This window comes from Prionailurus viverrinus, chromosome A3 (genome assembly GCF_022837055.1).
Source record: "Prionailurus viverrinus isolate Anna chromosome A3, UM_Priviv_1.0, whole genome shotgun sequence".
NCBI classification, from domain to species: Eukaryota; Metazoa; Chordata; class Mammalia; order Carnivora; family Felidae; genus Prionailurus; species Prionailurus viverrinus.
In genome coordinates this window covers 35,582,760-35,596,017 of record NC_062563.1, presented here as the reverse complement: position 1 = coordinate 35,596,017, position 13,258 = coordinate 35,582,760, and the positions used below count along the sequence as shown (strand labels likewise).

Sequence of the window (13,258 nt, the reverse complement as noted above, 5' to 3'; positions counted from 1 at the left end):
CTCTCTGAGAAATCCTCAAACAGAACATCACCTATTTGGGCAATCAACCCATTTATACCCCTCCTCCACAAATAACCATAACATTCCATATAATGGAAGACTATTCAGTGATTTAAAAAGAACTGGGTGGGGGGGTGCCTAGGTGGCTCAGTCAGTTAAGAGTCTGACTTCAGCTCAGGTCATGATCTCACGGTCCGTGAGTTCGAGCCCCGCATCAGCTCTGTGCTGACAGCTCAGAGCCTGGAGCCTGCTTCAGATTCTGTGTCTCCCTCTCTTTCTGCCCCTCCCCCACTTGTGCATGAATACAGGCACTTGCATGCACACGTTCTCTCTCTCCCTCTCTCTCTCTCTCTCTCCTCCTCCTCTCAAAAATAAATGAACATAATGAATGAATGAATGAATGAATGAATAAGAGTATGCAAATCTGTGCAGAAGAATTCCATGTACTTTATGTAGACATACCTCTCAAGGAGGTAGAGTGACTTACTTCAAAGGGTGCAGTAGAGAAAGCAGCAAAGGAAGCAGAATGTAACTTTATGTGTGGAGACCTGGCAAACACTACCTGGGCCAGGTGACCAAGGTCAGTATCATCAGGGAGAAGCCATGTTAATGGTATGCGCCCTGCATACGATGTGATATAATTGGTGATCGCCTCCAAAACCAATAACCCCAGTTTAACCCTGGGAAAAACATCACACATACCCAGTTGAGGGACATTCTGCAGAACCCCTGAGCACCACTTGTTAAAATTGTCAAGGTCATCAAAAACAAGGAAAATCCAAGAAACTATCACAGACCAGAAGAGACTAAGGAGACATGACAAATAAGTTTGTAGTGTCATGAATGGGGCCCTGGAATACTGGGGAAAGAAACTAGTGACATTCACATAAACTATGGAGTTTAGTTAATAGTAGTGCAAGATATTAACAATACAGTAAGGGGTACATGAGAGCTCTGTGTATGCTCTTTGCAACTTCTCAGTTTATTTAAAACTATTCCAAAATTAAAAGTTTATTTAAGGGTGCCTGGGTGGCTCAGTCGGTTGGGTAACCAACTTCAGCTCAGGTCATGATCTCGCAGTTTGTGGGTTCAAGCCCTGCGTTGGGCTCTGTGATGACAGCTCAGAGCCTGGAGCCTGCTTCAGATTCTTTGTCTTCCTCTCTCTCTGCCCCTCCTCCGCTCTTGCTCTGTCTCTGTCTCTCAAAAATAAATAAATGTTAAAAAAAAAATTAAAAAACTTTAAAAGAAAGGTGTATAGACAAAAAGTATTAGTCCAGGACTGATTGGATAGGAAAAAAAGAAAACCTTGTCTTTCACTGATCTATAAATCATATGTTCTAGGACAAATTTGAGTTTTGCCTCTAGTTTGAAATCCTCTATTATACTGAGATGATTTTGAACTCCTTTGCTACTTGCTCAAAGGTATTTTTCTCCTAAAATTCTGGAAGTCTGAAGTCACAACACTTTGTTCTTTGTTCTTTTATCCACCCCCATCATATTTTGCTGCAAACCTTGTCATTGTCAAGGCACAGCTGACTGGCTTTGTAAGTGGTTTGTGATTTCTTTCTGTTCCTGGTATTCTGGTGTTATTTAGGTTCGTTAAGGGGAACATTTGGGCTCGGCAGTTTGTCACTAAGGTTCAAGTACAACAACCACATCAACTACTAAGCCATCCAGACCTCAGCCATGGTGATACAGAAGTGTGGCTCTAGCAAGCATTACAGTTAGATGCTTAATGAAAATATCACAGGTGATCACATATAAAATCTCATAAGTGATCTTCAAGCTGTTCAGTGTAGTTCAGAAAATGCCTTCCTTTTCTATAAAATCTAGTAACTCCAATTTTTCTGAATTCTGTAAAAGGGTAAAAAAAATGTGCGCCCATTCCTGGGTATGTTAATACTCAAGTGACAATACTTACTCGTTTTGCAAATAATATGAATAATGAATGTAAGAAATAATATGCTTTTTAAAACCAGTTATAGACTTAAAATTATAATCAGCTTATCATTAGATGGTTAGGGCTTATTATTTAAGGAGAGGAACCAGGGAGGAGGTTTCCCCTAACTAGTAAATAAGACAGTGATTGCTTAGTCTTCTAAATGGCTTTTTGATGTTTAATTGTATCTCTATTGAGATAGGTAAACGCAAATTTGCAATTAAGGTTATATAATATTTGACTTATTTCACCACTGAAACGATCAATTTTTATCACTTTTTAGGGGATATTCCTGGGGTCTTTTTTCCTCAGTGGAGTAGGGGTGGGATTGCAATATCAGTTTGAAAGCATGAAATGATTTCTTTAAATGGCATTCCCTTTACTGTTCCCAGACAATCGTTAGAGGAAATAAACCGTGCAAAGAAACCTCCATCAACGGCCTGCTGGAGGACTTCGACAACATCTCTGTGACTCGCTCCAACTCCCTAAGGAAAGAAAGCCCGCCCACCCCAGACCAGGGAGCCTCCAGCTACGGTCAAGGCCATCGGGAAGAAAATGGCTTCATCACCTTCTCGCAGTATTCCAGCGAGTCCGATACCACTGCTGACTACAGCACTGAGAAGTATCGAGAAAAGAGTCTCTATGGTGATGACCTGGATCCGTTTTATAAAGGCAGCCATGCTGCCAAGCAAAATGGGCATGTCACAAAGACCAAACACGGGGAAGCCTACTATTCTGAGATGAAGCCTTTGAAATCCGATATTGCCAGATTTCCCGTTGATTATCACACACACTTGGACTCACTGAGCAAACCAAGTGAATACAATGAGCTCAAGTGGGAGTACCAGAGAGCCTCAAGCAGTTCCCCTCTAGATTATCCATTCCAATTCACGCCTTCTAGAACTGCGGGGACCAGCGGGTGTTCCAAGGAGAGTCTGGTGTTCAGCGAAAGCGAGTGGGGACCCAGCCTAGATGACTATGATAGGAGGCCAAAGTCATCATACTTGAATCAGACCAGCCCTCAGCCCACCATGCGGCAAAGGTCCAGGTCAGGTTCGGGGCTCCAGGAACCAATGATGCCCTTCGGAGCAAGTGCATTTAAAACCCACCCCCAAGGACACTCGTACAACTCCTACACCTACCCTCGCCTGTCTGAGCCCACAATGTGCATTCCAAAGGTAATGTTATGTTCACTGCCTCCTTCCTCCTTATGTGCAGGCACCCCACAAAGGTGGTGCTAACATGAGCTTCTCACAGAGATCTAATGTGATGCTTCACCTTTTAAGTGAGAGTCCATATCAAAACCCTACCTGATTTCTATCCACGAGCCCCAAGGGCAGAGGATGTAGGGCAAGGCACATTTATTCATTAAAATCCAAGTCTTTGGAGATCCCCTACAGGGTTTCTGATTAAAAGACAAAAAAATATTTATTTGAAAGATGTCCTGATATACTACTAATAAGTAGTCTGCTCATATTGTACTGTCCTCTATTAAGGAGCATATGATCATAAACCATTAGATAGAGTAATTACAGTGGTTCCTATATTCTAACAAAGTTTACATGGATCTATAGAAAAGGAAAAAAATAATCAGGATTACATGGTAAGTTTTTAATAAAGTTTATTTTAGAGTTAAATTTTAATTTAATAACCATTCTCACAGGTGTGAGGTGATATCTCATTGTGGTTTAGATTTTTTCTTATGATGAGTGATGTTTAGAACCTTTCTTTCCATGTACCTGTTGACCATTTGTGTATCTTCTTTAGAAAAAAGTGTATTCAGGTCCTTTGTCCATTTTTTGATTGGGTTATTTGGGATTTTTTTTTTTTTTTTTTTTTTTGCTATGGAGTTGAATGACTTCCTTCTATATTTTTTAACCTCTTATCAGATATGTGGTTTGCAAATATTTTCTCCCATTCCATAGGTGCATTTTCATTTTGTTGATGTTTCCCTTTGCTGTGCAGAATCTTTTTATTTTGATGTAGTCCCACTTGTTTATTTTTGCTTTTGTTGCCTTTTGGTGTCAAATACAAAAAATCATGCCAAAACCAATGCCAAGAAATTACCCCCCTCTTTTTCTTCTAGGAGTTTTATGGTTTCAGGTCTTACATTCAAGTCTTTAATGTTTTGAGTTGTTATGTATAGAGTAAGATAGGGACCCAGTTTCATTCTTTTACATGTGGCTGTCCAATTTTCCCAGCACCATTTATTGAAAACACTATCCTTTCTGCATTTGTATATTCTTGGCTCCTTTGCTGAAATTTGATGGACTGTATATTTGTGGGTTTATTTCTGGTCTCTGGTCTGTTCCTTTGAGCTATGAGTCTGCTTTTATGCCAATACCATACATTTTGATGTCTATAACTTTGTAATATAGTTTGAAATATCCAGCTTTGTTCTCCTTTCTCAGGACCGCTTCGGCTGTTTAGGGTCAAATGTGATTTGTGCATGTGTGCTGTAGTTGCACACTTATGGTAGGAAGCTGTTTGTGTCAAGGTCGTAGAAAAAGCTTTGTCCAGAGACAATAACCATTCAGCCCTGGGGCCATATTTGGCCCATTGACCTGTTGGGTCCACAAAATAGTCATCTCCAGCTTCTGAAAAATCAAGATATTTCATTTAGTATCTTCAACTTCTGGGTTTCAGCCTTCTCTTTAAAAAAAAAAAATGGGATGATCTGACATGCCTGGGCACAATTTTCACATAGCATTGGAAATGGAACTGGCTGGAAGCAAAGGCTGACCCATTAGAGGAGAGAGGCCCTTCTCAGTCCACTTCATTCATTTTTCTCATTAACCTAATCCTAGAGGCATTTGGGATTTAATATAACCCCCAACAGCCTGCCCACCCATTTCACAGGAGGAAAAACTGAGGTCCAGAGTGTCATGTGGCATACTTAAGGTTTCATAATTAGTTGGTTGCAAAACAAGGACAAAATCCAGGTCTGGTGTTTTTCCTAGTCCCATATTCTTCCCCTTATGAGGGCATAGGTGATTTCAGGGGATTAATTGCATTTGCCACTAAAACCCATGAGGGGCCCCAGTGGCCGCCAGAAGTCTCAGCTAGGTAGAGGAGTAGGAAGAGGATGGAGGGAAGGGATAATTTGCTTCATTCCTTGCTGGGTCCTTCTTCCTGCAGACTTCCAATTATAAAGCAAAGCAGACCTACTATGAAATCTGGTTTTGTTAAACCCAGTAACAGTGTAAGAAACAATGCAGAAAACTATTGTGGCTCAGAAAAGATATATCTGTAACAGAAATAATGAGGAAACTGTTGTGGCTCAGGAAAAAAAAAAAAGACAACATATTCACACTTGGGAACTTCTACCAAGAGTTTTTCAGCCCTTATAATCAAGGGCTCTGAAGGAGCAAGCTGCTGTTCCATGTCACACGGGACCCACGAGAAATTCACGGGCAGGTTTTGTGGGAGGGTAGGTGGTGGGAGGCATGTTAGTAATTAAAACATTTACTTGATTAAAAATATAACATCTCTCTAAAAAGACTTCGGTGCCTGTGTCTTTAGAACTGTACTCTTAAAAATCTACCAATCACATTTGGATTTCCTGCTGAGGGAAGAAATAGAGATCACGACTCAGATAATTTGGCTTTGCCTTATGGAAAGTCCTAGAGGCTGGTGGGTAATGTTCATATCTCAAATAATAAGAGAAAGGATAAAATTTGTGTGGGTTTCCAGATAGAGCAAATATGAGGAGGAAAGTTGTGTGTATGTGAGAGAGAGAGAGAGAGAGAGAGAGAGAGAGAGAGAGAGACCAGTTTTACATTTTGGCCTAAAGGAGGAAAAATACTAACATTAACTCACAGAAATAACTCCTCCAGTGTTATCTGCCTACCTAATTTTCCTGTTGACATGACAGGAATCAAGGATGTTACAAATCTATAGATATAGCATCTGTCTCCCTACTTTTGAATGTTTTTGGCTGCCACAAGGCAGATGAAACCTTGGGGGGTAAATAAAGCAAAAAAAAAAAAAACCCGTTCATACTACACAACTATAAAAACAGCTTGAGGGGAGCCTGGGTGGCTCAGTCGGTTAAATATCTAACTTCGGCTCAGGTCATAATCTCACGGTTTGTGAGTCCGAGCCCCGCGTTGGGCTCTGTGCTGACAGCTCAGAGCCTGGAGCCTGCTTCAGATTCTGTATCTCTCCATCTCTCGGCCCCTCCCCTGCTCATGCTCTGTGTCTCTCTGTCTCTCAATAATAAATAAACGTTAAAAAAATTAAAAAAAAAAAAAAGCTTGATGTGGAGGGAGAATGCCCTCCACCCTCCCCTGCAGACAAGTCTGCTTTACAGGGAGGGAAACTGACTGAAGGTATTGTCACCATGCCTCTGATTTTGCTCATTCCCGGGCTCTCCAGGGAGCAGGCAGCTGCCAGCTCGCATGTATCAGTGCTGACCCAGCAATCCATTTCTTGCTCTGGCTCCAGCCTCTGAGAAGCCCCTGGTGTAATCACACTTCTGCCAGTTCACTAAGCACTTGCCGTGTGCCAGACACATGTGTTGCCTTGTTGAGCCTCACAGTCCCGGAAGACAGCAATTCTTGCCTGCTTTGTACATATGAGGAAACTGGGGCTCTGAGAGGCTCGGTAATAGCCAGGTCAGCTCATAGCCAAGCTGGGATCCAGCTGTCCGGGCTCAGCCCCTTTGCTAGACCTTGGATATATCCCCACTGGCACAGGAATTCTGCAGGCACCAAGCCTTCAACCTGCCTCCTTCCAAGCTCCTTTGAATACCTTTAACAGTGAAGTGCCCTAGGGTTGTACGGTACTGTCCCACTCAGGAGCAGGGTTTCTCAGCCTCAACACTGTGGACATTCTGGGCCTGATAGTTCTTTGTTGCAGGGGAGGAGCTGTCACTGTAAGATGATTAACAGCATCCCTGGCTTCTACCACTAAGTGCCAGTGGCATCTCTTCCTGTAACATCCAGAATATTTCCAGACACTGTCAAATGACCTCTGGGGCAGCAGGGAGGAAAATCAGTCCCAGCTGAGAAGCACAGTTCAAGGCTAACTATTTGTCAAGTACCTTTTGGCATTCAAGGGTGTAGGTTCTGGAGGTAGACTGCCTGGATTTGAGTCCTGACGTTACCACTTACAACTGGGTGAGTAAATTGCTTAACTCTACTTCCCTATCTATAAAATGGGGACAATCACGTTGTGTGAGGGTTATATAAATTAATAATTGCGGCAGCCTGGTTATGAATACACACATGTATCTGTATGTATAGCATACCAGATGGCAGCTGTGACATGAAGCCAAGGGTTACCTTATTCCAGGTGCTGTGCCAAGCATTTTGCAAGCATTACCCCCATTGAGCCCTCATGACGATTCTGGAAGACTTCAGGATCATCTCCCTTTTACCCTGAGAAAGCTGAAAGACAGAGGCCAAGTCTTTATCGACTTCCCAAGGATATGAAGGTAAACAGCTGAGTCAGGATCCAAAATTAGGTCCATCTGACTCCAAAGTCGATATATTCCAGAACATTCCTGTTTCCACAGAAGAAAACTGAGGAGGAAAACGATGGATATGAGGCCTCAGGGCTCAGATATGCCATAGTCAGCCCACACCTTGCTGGTGAGAAATGGGTGATGAGTCACAGACGGATTTGGGGTACATGGGAACTGTCCTTTATTCTCTCTGTAGGGTAGGGTAGGGTAGGGTGAAGTCCTCTGAGAAGCTCCTTAGTGTCACCCAGACTGATTTTGTGGCCAAAAAACTGGGATCACTGGTCAAAAAGAGGCATTAAGAGTAACGATCCCTGAGGGGCGCCTGGGTGGCTCAGTTGGTTAAGCATCCAACTTTGGCTCAGGTCATGATCTTGCAGTTCGACTCATGTGTTCAAGCCCCATGTTGGGCTCTGTTCTGACAACTCCCAGCCTTGATCCTGGTTCAGATTCTGGTCTCCCTCTCTCTCTGCCCTACCCAGTGTGCGCTCTCTCTCTCTCTCTCTCTCTGTCTCTGTCTCTGTCTCTGTCTCTCTCTCTTTGTCTCCCTCTCTCAAAAATGAATAAATGTTTTAAAAATTAAAAAAAAAGTAATGATCCTTGAGACTCTCATATATACTCACTCTACCTTGAGTGATGGTGTTATTCTCTTTTATGAATGACAGTCCAGATGTTCTCACCCATTACAAAAGACATTTAAGAACACAAATTCTAAAATCCGATTCTCTGGATTTAAGCACTTACTGGCTTTATGATCTTGTCTGTGCCTCAGTTCGCTCATCTGTAGAGTGTTTCCATACCTACTTTGAACTTCTTCTACAGATTAAAAAAGATCAGTAAATGTAAAGGAGTTATCACATGGCAGGCACTCAGTGTTAACCCTTATTCCCTGGAATATTTTTGGTTGGAAAACATGTCTCCATATCTGCTAACACCAGCCATAGAAACATCCTCTCTGTGTAATCTGTTACATTTTTTTTCAAAACCTGGGAACAAGTTCCATGTGACTTTGCCCTCACAGACTCATAAGTACTGATGCCCTCACCTTAGAGGTGCAGGTCACAGAAGGCCAGAGTAGCTATGCGCCTTCCTCAAGGCCCTGCGACTCCTGAGTGACGGAGCTAGCTGAAGGACCCCAATCCCGCCACCTTACCAATTGCTCTACTCTGTAGGATGGACATGAAATTCTCAGACTTCCCCATAGAGGCCAGATGTTAAGAGAGCAGAGTATTTAGCAGCATTTAAACAAGAATCATCATAGGTAACTACATCTCCAGTCATGATGGTTCTTGCCAGCCAACCCCTCCATGTTAACCGAAGCATCTGGTCTACACTGGGCAGCAAAGTGACCAGTGCTGCAATCCAGGACATCCCAAACAGATGACATATTAAGGAGTTCTGAGTGGAGAGAGAGGGTGCAAGAAAACTGGCATGATTCTCCAGATCTGGGGTCACCACTGCAATGGTTTTTCACTGCTCAGCTGTACCTTTGCTTTACCTGGAAGGAAAAAGCTGAACTAGTGTGCTTCATCTTCCTGCATCAATAATTGAATGACTCACTGTTCTTTGTGACACACTAGTACACCGAGATTCTGCCAGGGTTCAGGAACAAAACTTCAGCTTCTTATCTGCTAAGGATTCCAGCTGAACACTTTCAGAGATCCTGTGGCAATGGGAATGCTGGTAAACTCTTATGAGCTGCAACAAAAATCAGAGGTCAAGGGAAGAGAGGGAAGGAAAGAGAGGTGCTAATCGCTTAATATAACAATGGGTATTATTTTGATTTTTTTCTTTACATATGGGCTCTTATAGGGTGTTGATTCCGGCTCATAAAACATCCAAAAGGGTGATTCAGAGCATCTCAGACACCTGTCCCTTTGGCAGGAAGACTATAGGGGTTGTTTGTATATGAATGGACATATCTTCCCATGAATATTCCTATGGTTCAAAGTAAATTATGAGTGAGATTGCCATTAGCAAATTAAAATGAAATTCATCTAACCTGGCAATATGTGTTCCGGCTGTCTTGGAGGCCCTGACATACTTGAACCATATTCTGCAGCAGGGAGCCAATCCCCAGAGGTGCAGACACCCCCTCCCCACCCCTGTAGCTGCAGGCGGTGGCCAGTGTCAGGTCTTAGTAATCTGCTCTTGAACAGAAAATGCATTCTTTGTGTCTGGAGGAGCAAGGGGGGCGGGGGCAGGGGGTGAGGGTTGAAGACACCAATTCAGAGGTGGAGGAAGAGCCTGAAATACCTGTATGCTTAAGCCTGCTGATCACAGATTTATTCACTTCCTTAAGCTTTCCCTACTTGTAGAGGTCATAAGCCACTTGTCCACACTGTCTCAGTGTGCATTTGCCATATATTTTGTAAGGCAGGGTAAAGCACGACTCTTCCTCCTTCATGTCATAAGAGGTGTAAGTTGCCTGCATGCCTAAATAGGAATCCAGTATCATGGCGTGGGAGATCTCCTTGCAAAACACATATGGTGCATGGCTCCCTGCTACATGCAGTTTGGAAATCCAGCAAGTGTCTGACTATCCAGAAGGTAACCTATTTCCCAAGGCCCCTGCATCAGAACCTTAAGCAGACACCTTGATTCTTCAGGTTCCAAATAGGACCTGCTCATGACCACTGCTCATTGGCGGTGATAGCATATGCTTGCTTCTCTTACCAAAATTGAATGGCAGCTCATATTGTGTGCTGTGTCCCTTCATCATCTAGGCAGGGCAAATATGAAATAGGGCCATTTCATTTTGTAAATGGAAATAAGTAAATCGGAGGAAACTGACCATGGCTGGGCAATTGTCGAAGTCTTGCTTCAAGCAAGAGTTGTATTAGGGTGCAGTAACCTCCCCCCACCTGAGGGCAGATGGGGAATAGCTCCCATCAGTGCCATTCCTGCTCGTGGCAAGGAGAATTGGCGTGGCAGAGAACAACCAGAGGGATACATGAGAGTAAATACATATTCAAGTCACAGGATTTAATGAATCCCTTTCCCCTAATTGCCAGCTTCTAACATGTCCCTACAGAGAAAGCTAGTTACTGATTCTCCCTGGAATTCTTACGGGCAGTCATTCTCCTTTCCCAAAGCCGAGGCTGCTACTGCTACACTTCCCTTTGAGTCAAGGAAGGACAATTTCAGACGTCCTTTCCTTGTTCAGATGATAGAGGTCTGTGATTCACTTTTATCCCACATTTGATTTACGTAGAACAAACAACACCCAGTCTGGCTCTTTCATTTTTCAGAGGAGCAGTCTCTTTGCTTTATTGTACTCCGCAAAGGTGTATTGGAGCATCACACTCAGGCACTGGAACCAGCTGCCTCCCATCCCTTGTAGCTCTGTGGGAAGTGGAAAGAGACACTGTCCATCTTTCACTGAGCGTTCCGCAGTCCCCATTCTGCAGGCACAGACACACACACACACACACACACACACACACACACCCAGTCCAGCACAAACTAGCCACAGCCTCCCTGTCACCAGTACGGAAGACCATGGTGAACATATAGATGCTGCCTCAGGACTTTTCTTCCCTTCTTTTCTTTCTCCCGCCCTCCCCCCACCAAACCTTTTTTTTTTTTTTTTCCAGCCTTGGCATAAAATGGTCAAATGATGTTCTACTGCAGAATTCAATTTCACAGTTCAGTTAGGTCCTTGATTACACTGCCAAATTCAGATTAATGTGCATTTAACGAACATGGATCAGGGGAATTCTGGCTGACAGCCAGCTGTAATCGGAGCAATTGATAGCTGTGTGGAGTTTTATGCCCATCCACCCCAGCGTACCACTAGTGAAATTGATTGATTAAATGAATTCATTGCTATAATTATTTATAATTTTGATACATCGCAAGCCTGTGTCTGACCCTATCCTTGGAGACGTTGTGCTCATTGTCGAAGGGTAGTCCAGCTGAGTTGTTAGCCCTGGATTATTTATGCCCTTATAATATAGCCTTTTGTTTGTTTTGTGCCCTTATGTTTTGATTGAGTTTGAATAGAGACATGAAAGGGCACAGTTCTTTAAGAATTAATTTGTGTGGTATACTTGAAGGCAACTAAAAAATGGAACCTAAACTACGAATGCATGTTATTAAGCATTTCAAAGAGGAGGCAAACCAAAACTGCATATAAGTTCTTTTAGTGTTTTTAAAGAATCCCGTAGAGAGAATTCCTTTTCAGAACGTATTCAATTTTCAATGATAATTACTGGTCTCATAGCACTGCAGCTAAGCACTTTGGCAGGTTCGGTGATAATTTGCAAAATGGTCTAGTCTGCTCTTATTACATCTTGCCATTTGGAAGTCCCCCCCTTAAAAGTATGTGGACCATGGTCTCATTTCTATGAAGTTACTCTTTCACAAAATCCCAGGACCATTCTCTCAGGAGAGGTGGGAAGAAAGCCTTTCTGGTGTTGTTTTCCACCCCTGCTTCTAGTCCTGTGCCCTTGCAATGTCCTCAGAGGTGAACCACTTACATAGATGTTTTGGAAAGGTACATTGGATTTGCTTGTTAAATATCTGTACTTTTCGTTGGCCTGCTTCTACTGCATTGTGGTTTCACTAAATGATTAAAATCTATATCCGTCTCAAGATACTACACTCTGAATGTACTTTTTTTTTCTAGAATATATATTTGTAGATCAGTTGTGAAAAAGATCACACAGGTCAAGCTTTACTCCTTTGAAAGCCTTGCTTACATGCACAAACGTGTCTGTGCAAAACAATATACATGAACAAATTCATCAGATTTTTTCACCCACTTCCAAATATAGGGTATCATGGGAAAGATTATTTAGAGTGAGACAATGAAATAATTAGAGCAGTTTAAGGGCCATGTAAGAGGGCCACGAGGGCTTGTTACAGAAGAAAGCTTGGGCTTGCTTTCTTCTTAGCAAAAGAAAGGACATTACTATAGGTGAACACTAAGTTCTGGTCTGGCCAACGCAATAATGAAAGTGATGAGTTCTGTACATAGATGATCAGCTCATTTTGCTGTGATGGTTATTTCTTTGCTGTGTATTTTGAGCTGATTTCTCTAAGCCAACACTTCAAAAAAAAAAAAAACTTAATTTATCTTCACCTCCCTCACCACCCCAGGTATTATCATTCATCATTTTCTGGCCCTTGTATTTCTAGCATTCTGCTCCTGGCCTCCCAGACATCTGAGCCCCTGGTGAAACACTTTAACCATGCTTTTGCTCTGTAGTTGTCTTTCCACACCATGCCCACCTCTGCTCTGACCATGTCTACCTTTTTATCACTGAAAGGTATCTCTGACAACATATCAAAGGCCCAAGTTCTAAAGTGACATTATCTGAATTTGAATCCCACCTCTACTTTTTTTATTTTAATGTTTGTTTATTTTTGAAAGACAGAGAGAGAAGAGAGAGTAGGGGAGGGGCAAGGAGAGAGGGAGACACAGAATCCGAAGCAGGCTCCAGGCTCTGAGCTATCGGCACAGAGCCCTACACAGGGCTTGAACTCACAAACCGCAAGATTGTGACCTGAGCCAACGTCAGACACTTAACGGACTAAGCCACCCAGGCGCCCCAACCAACTCTACTTCTAAATAGCTTTCAGACCTTTGCATAAGCTGCTTGAACTCACTGTGTTTCAGTCTCCTTATCTGTAAAATGGAACAATTATGGGGCCTATCTCATTGTGTAACCTGAGGTTTAAATGCATCTATGTATATAAAGTGTTTAAAACAGTCCCTGGCACATGGAAACCACTCAGCAAATGTCAATTATTATTATTAACATTTATATGTATCACTCCTACAGGGATAGACTTCTAAAAGAACAGTTGGTTAATGGAAGGGGCTCTGCTTTGGCTCCCATTAACATGCC

At 42.7% G+C, this 13,258-nt stretch overlaps 1 protein-coding gene across 1 annotated transcript in view; it reads left to right on the top strand.

Moving 5' to 3' along the window:
• The window catches only part of PAK5 (p21 (RAC1) activated kinase 5), a 102,067-nt gene that overhangs the window by 58,708 nt on the left and 30,101 nt on the right, over positions 1-13,258 (top strand). The window contains exon 2 of the mRNA XM_047853680.1: positions 2,332-3,117. Within this exon, the coding sequence (XP_047709636.1) occupies positions 2,332-3,117 (786 nt within the window). The remainder of the gene's footprint in view (positions 1-2,331; positions 3,118-13,258) is intronic.